Here is a 13,220-nt window from a genome sequence, read left to right as displayed (position 1 = left end):
TTCTTTTTACATTTTCCATTTGATATTCTAAATGCACATAAGATTTATAATTTATTTTTTCGCATGAAGGAATTTTATTAAATGCTAATGACGAGCCCAATAAATTAAGAAAACAATATTTTAAACTTTGCTATAAGACAATCAAAAGTATTCCTAACGACCTGTAACATTGTTGCCTCTAGTAAACTGGGAGAAAAAGAGTTAAATTTGCAATTCGCCCCGAGAAAAAAAGTTTATTTGGTGGTGAGAACTTCCAGACTTGAAAAAGAGATCACTAAAACTGGTATTTTTCAATTTCCTTTTACAACATTTCTTCTTTCTTACTATTCAGCTATATAAATGGCGCTTTCAGCTTCGCAATGAAAATATTCAGTGGGAGAATTTCAATTAAGTTCGAATTCTATAAGGTTTCTTTCCAGGAAATTGTGGGACGCATTAAAAAAATGGTAGCAACTACCAGAATATATAAGACAGCTGAAAAGCATTACCACTACTAAGAAGTGACAACTTCGCTATTGCTCGCTGAGACTGATCATCTACAAGTAAGCATTTTCAAACTTTTGTAAATTATGTAATTAATGGTATTTGGAAAAGCAGGTATGTTTTACCGATAAACTTTTTGTATCTTTCTCTTAATTCGTAGCAACTGCAATGGGATGTGCATTCATTTTCTAATCCAATATGCGTTGTTTGTTTATTAATTCAAGTACGTTCATTTAGAAAATATATAGACATTTCCAAAATGGCAATGGAATTTCTTTAAAACATCTTCAGCATTGTTATTGCATCTTTATATAAACTTCTACTAATTGTTTTCTTCTTTTACCGTCAGCAAGATTATAATATAATTTATACTCATTCTCTATTTCTGCTTAGCATATTATGGTTTATTTACCCTTCCGTGTTAAATTCTAGATTATTGAAATTAACGTTTAAAAATTAAGCTGCTTTATTCCTTCAAAATATATTGTTATTGATACTTTCGAATATTTTCGGAGATTATTTTTTCGCATTTTTAAGTTTTAGATTCGAATATGTTCTTTTTTTTTTTTTATTATTTTTTTATTTGACGTTTACGTAAGCTGAGAGTTATTTATCGTGTAATCATGTAGTCCGTGATATCTAAATCTGACAACAAATTGTAACAGCTTTAAATATTATTAAAATCTTGTACTTTAAAATAAATAATTTAATTAGATGAACATTAGGGTAAATGTGAATAACAATGTTTGAAACCAGGTTCGAGTGCCACGTGCGACACTCGCACGAAGAATGTATTTTGTTTTTAAAATGTTAGAATTCGCTTTTTTTTTTTTTTTTTTTTTTTTTTTTTTTTGTATGTTGTATTTTCAGTGCTAAATAAAGTTTTTCTGTGTTCCATCATTGAAGTTGCTTCATATTGCCAAAGAAGTATCACAAAATATACCTATTTTAAATTTTTGCAATGTTTAAAAATTATTTTATTTTTGGCGTAGACATTAATACCCACAGAAATATAATATTAAACATAAACGCATAAACAGAATTATATTAATAGTATATTTAACAGTGTTACAAATTTTGTGCACGGATAGATGATTTTAGTGCAGGTATATGTGAAACTGCTGTGTTTTTCTGTGTAATGTAATGCGAAAAGTCTTACGAGAGAAGCTATGCCGGAATACAAGAGCAAGTGCATTTAACGTTGAGTAAATGGGTATCTTGGTAATTTGGCGAGAAATCTCCAAAAGTGCCAAGCTTGGCGACATTTTGGTCCATCCCTGTGTCACCGTAATAAGTATTGTAACTGAATAAATGTAATTGATCACTATATTAGCTGCAACTGTAATTTGACCCTCGTATTGCTTTCCAGTAATTTCGAGAAGCAGAAAATGTTAGAAATATCTCGACGGTTGGTTGAAAATTATATAAGGCCGGAGAGAAAGCATTTGCTGTCAGTAAGCTTAGCACAGATGCAGAGTCATAGCCAGTGAGGTTCTCATGCCCACCAATCTAAAGTGGCAATACTAACAATTCGCAAGTACATGACATCTCCTTAGTGAGATGTGTTATGCCTCCTTAATGATATATGTGTAATCTCTTCAACAGCATGTGAACAAGCCTCTTCTTATGCAGTGTTAGTGAACGCTTGTGTGCCTGTCGGTGCACTCATTGCTGGGGCACTGCCCAATAATTAGTGCTACAACATCCTCGTGCTATTTTAACCAGTGTTTTTTTTTTAATCTATGTTCTTAGCGACGCTACAATAATCAACACCTTAGCAACCTAACTGCACTCTTCTGCACACATGAGTATTCATGAACTCATCATTCATCATTCAAGATGTACCTGTATTTATATGCAACAGAACTGCCCTACACTAACCTTGTGCTCCAGCTTTCATGTGACTTCATGTACTCCATTTTTTTTTTTTTTTTTGTGCCTTAAGTGACTATGTGTATGTACCTGTTTTATGTGCTCTCTGTTTATGCATTTTATGCATTGTGTTTTGTGTATTGTTTGCCTATGTGTTTTTATGTGTACATCTTATTGTATTTTTAGTTTAACTACCTACCATCTGTAACACCACAGTTTGCCTCTTCAATCTGTAATACAATCCTAGTAATGCCCTTGTAAGACCATGTACTTCCCTTTGACAACCTCAATAATCTCCTGGTGCAGCCTCGTGTGGCTCCAGGGAGCTTTTGCTGTAGAGGAGGGCGTGGAACACATGCCTGTTTACCTCTCTTAGACACCAGGCGTTCCAGTCCTCCGTAACCAACCTAACTACCTGCCCAGGCGTGACTATTACTAGTGGAAAACTTTTCCCAATACCAGTACACTACAGCCTGCAGTTAAACAACACCGAAGCTCCACTCATGAGTTCTGTTAAACATTTGGATGTCCATCTCAATAAATTTCCTCGAACATATCTACCAAGTTTCTATTTAAGCGCGCAAAACATTTATGGCAGTCTGCTCTCTCCTTAAAAGAAACTCTCAGCTCAGTATTGGAAACAAGTCTAATCCAGCGGTTCTCAACCTTTTGCCTAACACGTACCATCTAAACAAAAATTGAAAACCTTTAATACTACCACTACAAAGTACTACTACCATCAACACTCTTGAACAAAGCTCAGGTCGCATACATTTACGAGTGTTAGTAAAAAAAACTCAATCCGGATGTTGGGGTTTTAATTTTTGAATTCAATAGTTAAAAATACTTTGCTTCTTTGCATGTCAACTATATTTCTTTTGCGTACCACCAGTGGTACGCGTACTACCGGTTGAGAAGCCCTGCTATAGACAATCTCGCGCGCTGGATATAAAATTATTTTATTCCTTACAGTGTTGCCACTGCTCGCTTTGAAATTGTTGAATTTTTCAATCAGAAATTCGTTAAAGTACAACAAAAATTAAAACGTTAAAATACAACTTATAAAATATTAAATAGGTAATAGAACAAATTCCGAATTCGGGCTTTCAGGTGCCCATGTTCGGGTGGAGGACTGTGTTATACAAAATTTGATGTCTGTAGGTACTGATTTTTTTTTCACAGTGCGAGAAACGTAAATACCCTAATGTGGATTCTTCATTATTTAATTTCTTTAAATATAATACAGGGCTCTAATATTTGGTGGCAACAATTTGAAAAGGGAAACGACATTTATAGTGTCTTAATTAAAAACTCATAAATTGCAGATATAAATGGCACTATAGACGGCAGTGAACTAGCGGCAGCAATTTGAAAAGTGATTTGGACACTTAAAGTGATTCGAGGCAAAATGCCGTTTCGAGACTAATAGCCTTTCTTGTTTGACGCCCATTTGGGCTCTAAAAAAAATAAGAATTAAAATAATAATAATAAATAAATAAAAGTAAAAAAATAAATAAAAAATTTTTAAAAAATTCTGAGAGGTTTCAGATTTTATATTTCGCCCAATGGGCCGTTTTCTTCATTTCCCAGTTTGAAGATGGCTAGCTGAAACCTCATCGAAAGCATAACTACTATTCCACGTGTGCGTTTTCGAAAAACTTAACAATTCGGCAGCATTATTTAAGATTTTCTTCCATATTTTTGCCCTCTTTTATCTGAATTATCAGTTATATTTTGAAACAGGTGAGGAAAAAACAGCATCTTTAATTTAAGAACCACAATAAGTTATTCAATTCAATAAGAAAACGACCAATAACATCTAGCAAATGAAGCATAAATACAGACTATCCAGTTTTTCACAGCAAGAAAGGTGAAAAATCAAATGTCCCCAAAAACAGATATACCATTTGTTAACTGGATAGGTTAAACACTTATATCACGAAGGTATGAGGCATAATTCCTTATATTCTTCCGTACTTAAAGAGGGTGATGAGAAGAGACATAAGTTCCAGTCTACTAATTAATAATGACTTCTATATTCTTAGTATGGATGTCACTGTTTTTGTTTTTGTGTTTGGGAAGCATGAAATATGAATTGTGCCTTATTTTGGATTCGAATTACTAGTTGGATATTTACACGGCGAGAAAACCACTTACGCCACAAGAGAATGCCTGGGGAATGCAACAGTTATTCTGTACCATGAATTTATATGTTTATCATATATTTTAAATTTTACTTTCTCTAAATCCTGTATTTCCAGATCAAAATGGCTTGGAAAAGACTGTGTCTCTTAGGATTAGCTTTGGTGTCATTTACTGTTGTTCGCGCAGATATGCCTTTCCAGCTTCGGACTATGCTCAGCAAAGCAGATGATAGCAAGAACTTCTGGGGCATGCCTGAAGTAAGCCTGCATTTTAAACGCTCTTAAAAAAAATCGCAAAGGATTTAGATTTTAAATTACGTCCATAGGGGCGTTTTTCTTTTTTACATTTTATCTGTTACCTTTATTAATTAAATATCACGTTCTTCGCACTTAAACCATAAAATTCAGTTCAAGAGTAATATTGCAAAATAGTTTTAAATTGAGTATATCTTTAGAATTTCCGATACGCAGTGTCACGCGCTGGAGATAAAAATGTTTTTCTGTATAACGTTGCCATTGCTCTCTTTGAAATCCTTGAGTTTGTTCATCAAAAATTCGTTAAAGTTTTACAAAATATGAAATCGATAATAAAACAAATTCCAAATTTCAAATTTGGGCTTCCACATGCCCATATTCGCAGTAAGATTTCGTCATTATTACGTCAGCCATCGAATTTACGTCATTCAAAATTCGATGGCTCTATCTACCGTTGTTTTATCACAATGCAAGAAATATACATATATTTATGAAGATTTTTCATTATTTAATTTCTTCAAATATAATGCAGAACTCTAACATTGGGTGGCAAAAGTTTGAAAAGAGAAAGGGACATTTATAGTGAACCAACGCAATATCGCAAAACGAAAACAATAGTCCTTCAGGAACAAAGCCTCTTCAGACAAGAAAATCTAATATCCTTACTAATATTATAAATGCAAATGTGACTTTGTTTGTGTGTTTGTTTGTTTCTTATGCTTTCACGCCTTAATCGATAATCAAGAAATACGTAATTTTGATATATTAATAAAGGTTATAGACTATAAAATGTCTTCGTGCGACTTTAATTAGTCGAGATATTAATTAAAAACTACTTTTCCCCTACATTTTTCACTTACTTTGTTGGGTTTTTCTCTATTAAAGGAATTTGGCTACGCGCTAATTTACTTTTTCACAAATATCTATGGAACGGCGGTTAGTTTCGAGACACATATTCCCCGATTCCAAAAATTTGTCAAAATCCATCGATAGCATTCTCATCTTCGTACGACTTTAACCAGCTGAGATATTAATTAAAAACCCTGAAAACGCTAATTTGAATGAGACTCAATAGCGACATTAGGGATTTTTTCTTAGGTCTTCCCGTGTGGGTCTATTAAATTGGTGATAAAAATTATAACTTTTGATCTAATTATCCCAATTTCTCGAAATTTAGAAACTTGTGTCGCACTCTGAATGATAGGAACAGTAGTGATGGAACTGTTTTTGTCGCTTTATTATTTCCAGCTTAATCGCACATGAAACAATACTCAGCTTGCTGTTGTTAACTCTTTGTTGACGAGCTGCCATTCGAAATCGGCAGTAGCTGGTATCCGGTCAAAGAATCTATAGCGAGAATAAAAGCAGTAGATTTTTTGATTCGGTCGACCGTTGGGTTGGCGAAAATGTCAAAGTTCACGGATTTACACGTGGAAAATCATTTAAAAATTAATAACTTGACCAATTAACTTACCGATTTGAAACTATTATCAACATTTCGACTTTTGTGATACATTTAATGTTTTATTTCGTATTTTTTTAAAGATCTATTCATTCGTGTTATATATTTCCGTTATTGGTGCATGAAAAATTGCATTTACATTTTATATTTTTTACATTTTGCTGCGTGCGATAACAACTATCGTTTTACCATTTTAAGGCGCTTGAATGTTCTTTCTTTTTAAAAATAACGCTTTGGTCAAGCATAAATACAAAATATCCGCCACCTATAGGTATTGAAGAAGGGCAGTATTTACTAAAATTTTACGCTTGAAACTTATTTTAAGGACATCAACGCGAGTGAAGCCGCTTATAGTAGCTTATAGTAAGCTATAAATTTAATTTTACAAACACAGTTTTTGCCTTCTTTTTCTTTGCAAATTTCAGTCTCTGTGTTGCAGAAAATAAAAGTGTATGAAATTTTCTTGATATGCTAGTGTATATTAAATTAAATTTCGTGTATGTTAAAAATGCTACCACTAACTGTTTTGTTTGGTTTAATGTCACGTTAATGAAATTTTCTTGATATATCAGCCTATATTAAATTAAATTTCCTGTATGTTAAAAATACTACCGTTCTCTGTTTAGTTTTAGTTATAATGGCTTAAAATGATGATATTTTAATGTCACGTTAATGAAATTTTCTTGATATATCAGCGTATATTAAATTAAATTTTGTGTATGTTAAAAGTACTACCACTCTCTGATTTTTTAGTTATGATGGCTTAAAATGCTGATGATTTCGTTAACGTTATTGATTTTTCAAAGAGAAACTTTTTGTTCTTGTTGTTGTTATTTCGTACATTATTTTCCTGTTATTTCTTTATAAGGTATGATGTACTGGAGTTCAGCGATAAAAAGTACAGTAGTATAATTTATAAGGTATGATGTACTGGAGTTCAGCGATAAAAAGTACAGTAGTATAATTTATAAGGTATGGTGTACTGGAGTTCAGCGATAAAAAGTACAGTAGTTTCAGATTTGCAAAGTTTTAACATTCATTAAACTTTAAAGTTGTAGAGCCATTAGGTAGGATGCTGGAGATGGGAAAAATTAGCAATGCCCTCTCCGATACTCGAACTTGGACCTCTCGAATATGCGCCGAGTGTGCTAACCGTTACAACACGAAGGCTTGCAGAGAGGAGGGAGAAAACACCTTATTAACTTTTGGAACTGTATACGATGCTGTACTGTTTAGGCAAAGTATACTTTCACTGTTCTTCAGTACCTTTAGAAATAACCAAAACATCAGAATTCTTTACTATCCTATGTGCGGGAAAGTATGTTGGAAGAAGGGAGAAAAATCACTTTATGAACACTAAAATTTTATATTCTATAATTACCTTTGACAGAAGTAATGTCACTATATGACTAGTTCTGCAAGTTCCTCCCAGATCAGAACATGTCCAGACATGACCACAAGAATATGACCAGAACATGTCTTAGTAACATAATGAAGAGAAGCAGTAAAAATCAAGAATAATTATGCAAAATTCAGTATCAGTTGGCATTGATTTACTATAAAGAAGCACAAACTAAAATTAAATTTAGATTTATCAAAAGCTTAAATGAAGATTACTGCTCTAGACCCCTAAATCGCATCTTAAAGACGCGAGTTTCAACGAATTTGAATTGACAAAAAGAACTGAAAGTAGCCAAATTTGAAACCGGGCTGGCTAGCTAACTCGAGACTTTAAACATTTGTGCTGAATATTTCGTAATATATGATTACCGTTGCTCATGATGTGTATTAGAACGTCTAGTACCCGCTCTTGGACCTACTTAAATTTAACTAGAAAAGCAAGCTTCATTTTACATTAAAGACAAATTCAAAGATTGAAAAATAAAATCTGAAAGGTTTCAAATTTTAACGGTGGCTCAAAAAGGTTTGTTAGAGTTTTCTACACTCTCGGTGAGCTCGCAGTTTTCTTGGTTTGTTGTTACACTCACTCCTGCTATAACCCATTTGTTTTGTCTTTTTGGCTTCATCAATAAACACCATTTTCTTCGTGCTTACGCAACATACACTTCAACATGAATGGATACTATGTTGTTGTTGTTGTCTTGTCCATATTACATAGAGCAATGGCTTCCAGAGCCTACTCCGAAGAGAGGTTGCACTTTTAATTTCCACCCCCAAATTTGGAGGGAGAGCACTCCATGGGGTATATCGGGGGTCTCTCACCCCTCTCCACTCCCACCAATCCACGCGAGAGGACTTTCGTCTCGCCGCATATTTAAAATGCCGCCATGCTGTACCGACACTATACACTTACAAACATCCATGTCTTCTCCGGAATTCGAACCCGGGCCGTTCGTTACCGTAGTAGGCTCCCCTAACCACTACACCGTCTGGGCGACAATGGATAATATTCCGATACTAACTGAATATTATCTCCTTGAGACTCTGGCAAGCATTCTTCTGTGAAGTACATGGACAAGACAACAACAACTGAGCATTAGAATTTTAATGTAATAAGCAAAACTATTTCTAAGAAATTAAAACTACTGTCTGGAAGCTAAATAATCGCGAAATAATTTTTTTCTTTTCAAATGAACAAAATTTTCATTAATTTGTAAGTAGTCTTCTCTTTAAAGTGTTTAAATTTTGCTTCCTTTATGCTTTATGTCAGAATGCCAGTTATGAATTGTCTTCAGCACTGAAGTCTTCTTTTACAGATTCACCCAATTAGAATGGAATTAGAAAGAGAACCTGGCGTTCTGTTGGGAACAGGAGATAATCTGGATCTTTCAAAGCTGGCAAACGGAGATATGGATAAAGCTGTTCTAAGATCAGGAAATGTTCCTTTCGGAATATCGAGTATTTTAAGACGTAACGGGAGATCTGTAGAAGAGAAAGCTGAATGCCGCATACATGTACAAGTGGTAAGAATTGATTCATTTTTATCTAGCGCTTTTGCAAAGTGTTTATGTTGCACTCCGTTTAATTCTTTAACAATTAAGGGAACAAACAATATATCTGTGAAGATTTTATAAGGTATTTCTCCCACTTTCCTAGCGTCCTTCGTGGTGTAGTGGTTCTGGTGTAGTGGTTCGCTGGGCCGGTATTCCAGAGGTCCGTGGTTCGATTCCCGGCGAAGGCGGTTGCTAATTTTTCAGCTCTCTGGCTACCAAAAAATCCGAATGGCTCTAGAGTGGCGCCCGAACTAAAAGGGTTGTGGATGATGATTCTCCACCCCAGGATTCGGCGACTAGGTCCCTTAAAACCCTAGTCACCCTTTAAAAAGGAGAATATATAAGGTATTTCTCCCACTTTCCTATCGTCCTTCGTGGTGTAGTGGTTCTGCACACTGGGCCGATATTCAAGAGGTCCGTGGTTCGATTCCCGGCGAAGGTGGTTGCTAATTTTTCATCTCTCTGGCTTCCAAAAAATCCTAATGTCTCTACAACTTTATTCCGTACTTATCAATTATTTTTTATTTTAAAACACTCTCCTCTTCCTTCTGATTTCAATTTCCTTAGAATACTAATTTCAATGACGTATATGCAAATCTAAATGAGTTCGGAAGCAGTATTTAAGTAGCAGAATTTGGGAGTTCGCAGTAGAAGAGTTAGTTACAAGTTTATGGCGCATGTTTTGTGCTAGCCACTTACTTTAATTTATATTGATATTCTAGACTCGGCTGCTTTGCTGTGTGCAGCAGGTAAAGCGGATTTAGATTGGAGTAGGAGCCAGTCGTGTAGTTAAAATTTAATTTAGTCTGATTGGATGTACTATTTTGTGTTATGTTACTTAGGCACAAGTAGTGGTTAAATTGTGAACGCCGAGTGAGTGCATGTTCTGTTCAGTTTAGTTAAAATAATAATAGTAACCTCTGTCGGCAGTCATCCATTTTTTCCAAGACATAGAGAGAATTCTCTATTTCGTCTTCAGAAGGGTCTACAATTTATGTTCCCAAAAAGAATGAGACTCTATAAATCATCCAAATTGTAAATTGAAAAAATAATAAGCTTGTTGTAAGCAAATATTGGTACTTTTCCATTTCGCCGGCGCAAATCTCGCCAAGCATACTTTATTGGCGACAACACACAGTATACACATAAAAAATGTTAACAAACGTTAGTTCTAAGAATTTTTTATTTTCAAGGCATAAACATTTTAATATCGGTTAGAATTTTTGCAAAAAGACAATAAATTTGTAAAAAGACATTAATTTAAGAATCTAATATCCTTTCATGGTACAATATCCTGATTCACCGGTTCGTATCACGTGACACCAAGTGATCTCATATCACGTAAACTACGCTACAAAAATCTAATCCCTCTCAGTAATTATCTACATTAATTTCAAGTTAAATCTTAATATGGAATAAAAGTTTAAATGCAAGAATTATTTCAATTCGTACGAATTCTTACTCAGAAATTATGTAAAACAGCAGTGCTTTACTTCTCTAGTGCATTCTCATTAGAATTGATGAATTTAACCCTTGACTTTACCTTTTCTATATTTTCGGGTGAACGGTGTGGTTGCATCCTAATTGACTTAACTACCGCGAATGGCCTTAGGGCATAAAATTGAACTATCTGGTAAAATTCTATGTAATTGTACGGCAGTATTGAAAGAAACAATTAATCTTATAAGAAATGGCTATGCTTTGTTTTGAAAATGAAGCGTAAAAGATTACCAACGAAGATATTCCATTTGGCATCGTTTGTACCACTTTTGGCGACTTTATCGCCTGCGCAAGCAAAATGGAAAAGTACCCAAATATTTTATTTGTTATGTATTTGATATAGGAAAATATTTCATTACATGTATAGTAAAGACAAAAATAGAATGTTAACATATTTGATAATTAATTATATTTATGAAAATTTTGCAAACAACAAAAGGTTAAATTTTTGAGAACATTAAAAAAAATTAATTTAAAAAATTAAAATATAAGTGGGAAACAAACTTAAAAAAAATAAAATCTAAGCAAAAAACAAACATAAAAAAATAAAACCTAAGTGGGAAACAAACATAAAAAATGCAATCTAAGTCGAAAATAAACTTTAAAAAAATTTAATTTTTAAGTTGTGTGAGATACATACATATCTATGTACGTACGTACAGACGTCACGGGTAAAACTCCTTTAGAATCCATTTTCAGTCCATTTTACAATCCGTTTTGGAAAAAAAGAGTCCTTTATTCTGTGCGTACCAGAGTCGTAGCTAGAATTTTCAGCGCCCGGGGATAGCTGAAGATTCCGCGCCCACTCCTGGTTGCTAAGAATAGAAAATATTTAATATTAAAATTTCGTAAAATCAGTTTGGCTCTTCCTGGATGCTGCGTCCAGGGACAAATGCCCCTCTTGCCCCCCCCCTTTAGCTACGTCTCTGTAGAGACGCCACCCCAAAATTCGCCCGAATGGATTCAGTAACGGTCAGAATAGATGGATATTTTAGTTAAGATATGATATCGGAATTTTTTTTTTCCGATTATAATATTTCCTTTACTTCGTACAAGGAAGTTAAAAGATTGTGGGAGGAATGGTAGATTGGAATTCAACTGTATTTTCTTTTTCTTTTCTACATTTACAAAAAGTTAGGAATCATTATCTTCATGACTAATATAGTTTCTCTCTCTTACAGACTGAAACTTACGAAGGACGATGCATTCGGCTAAGGAACAGTACTCCAGCATGTCAAAATGATAAATATGTCGCTATCAATTATAATGAATGCAGCTAAGGACACTGACTTCGGATTTACCCTGTTTGATCTCTTCCCTTTATACAAGACTAGGGGCTTCTGATTTATAATGTGATACTCATTTGTAAATTGAAGCAAAAGCCGTGATCTCTAACACTTTGGAAATTTTATTGTTATTTGTCTTAGTGTTGCAGCTAAACTGTATTTTTCATTCTGAATATAAGTGATAGTTTATTTTACTAGTATATGTACTATTATCTTAAAACCCTGTATTCGTTCTTTTATTCATTAAATCCCAATGCATGTGGTTATGCTATCAATGCTCAATAAATAGTGTTCAATATTTTGTGTTATATTCATTGAACAATATTAACATTGACATAAATATTTCCTTTGACAATTTTGCAATAAGCTAAGTGACAATTGGTTGAGAAACACACCAAAGTAATATTTAAAATTAGGGAGAAAAGCAGCCTTGGATTGGCTTAGATTATGAATAAAATTTTGTCGATACTGAGGGCGATCAGATATATCCTCTTCTTCAGAAATAAAAGATTTCAGCGAAGGTGGATGTATACGATTACAGAAAAGCATACAAGGGCTACCTCGTCTAATGAGAGAGATGTCTTCGAGGAGGTTTTTCTACGAGAAACCTCCGTTGCGTTAAGTTTGCCGTTGCCGCCGCGTCTAGCTTGCGAAGCTGCAAGCTGTATACCGGCTATCATCATTTGATTGCTTCATATAGCGATGCAAGGACACAAATGCCTAAGTGAGTCCTGGAGACTAGATAAAATACAAATTTTTCTCATAAACTGGAAGACTATATACACAATATTTACAGCTACTTGCTTTTCATTAAATGAGTGATGAGGAGGAAGTCAAAATCATGCTATAAACACATATTCAGCAAAAATTTTGGACAGAAAACAGATGCGGAAGCACAATAGAACTTTATGTAGGAAAATTTTGGTTATCGCTAAGCATGAAAGTTGCAAAAGGGCGAAGATGGCGGACCTCATGAAGAATCTCGTAGCTGAAAAGTTCAAAAGTAGTTCATTATATTACATTATTGTACTTCCTGATAGAAGTGTTCATTGAGTTTTCTGAGAAACTTCGCCAATGGTTCAATCTTAAGGTCGCCTCTACGAGAAACTGGCTGGTGCCCACGTTAAATATGGGGAAATTATGAAAGTGCTGATTCAGCCAGACCGTTCGCCTGGAATCGAACCCATGTCGAACTACCAGTGTTCAGCAACTACACCTCTCGGTAGCTGCTGAGCGCGAAGGTGGAAGAAGCGGTACCCTCATG

General features: G+C 34.3%; 1 protein-coding gene across 1 annotated transcript; it reads left to right on the top strand.

Annotated features, from left to right (window-relative positions):
• The first annotated feature begins 430 nt into the window (after positions 1 to 430).
• Positions 431 to 12,254, top strand: LOC118200514 (uncharacterized). The gene is made up of 4 exons (XM_035372473.2): positions 431 to 542; positions 4,617 to 4,757; positions 8,934 to 9,140; positions 11,852 to 12,254. Exons 2-4 carry the CDS (start codon positions 4,623 to 4,625, stop codon positions 11,948 to 11,950), a joined length of 441 nt encoding a protein of 146 aa, XP_035228364.1. The 5' UTR covers positions 431 to 542; positions 4,617 to 4,622; the 3' UTR covers positions 11,951 to 12,254.
• The last annotated feature ends 966 nt before the right edge of the window (positions 12,255 to 13,220 follow it).

This window comes from Stegodyphus dumicola, chromosome 11 (genome assembly GCF_044657685.1).
Source record: "Stegodyphus dumicola isolate Sdum_Otavi_A_Nest chromosome 11, ASM4465768v1".
Classification (NCBI taxonomy): domain Eukaryota; kingdom Metazoa; phylum Arthropoda; class Arachnida; order Araneae; family Eresidae; genus Stegodyphus; species Stegodyphus dumicola.
The sequence above is the reverse complement of the archived record's forward strand: the minus strand, read 5'-3'. Positions and strand labels throughout refer to the sequence as shown.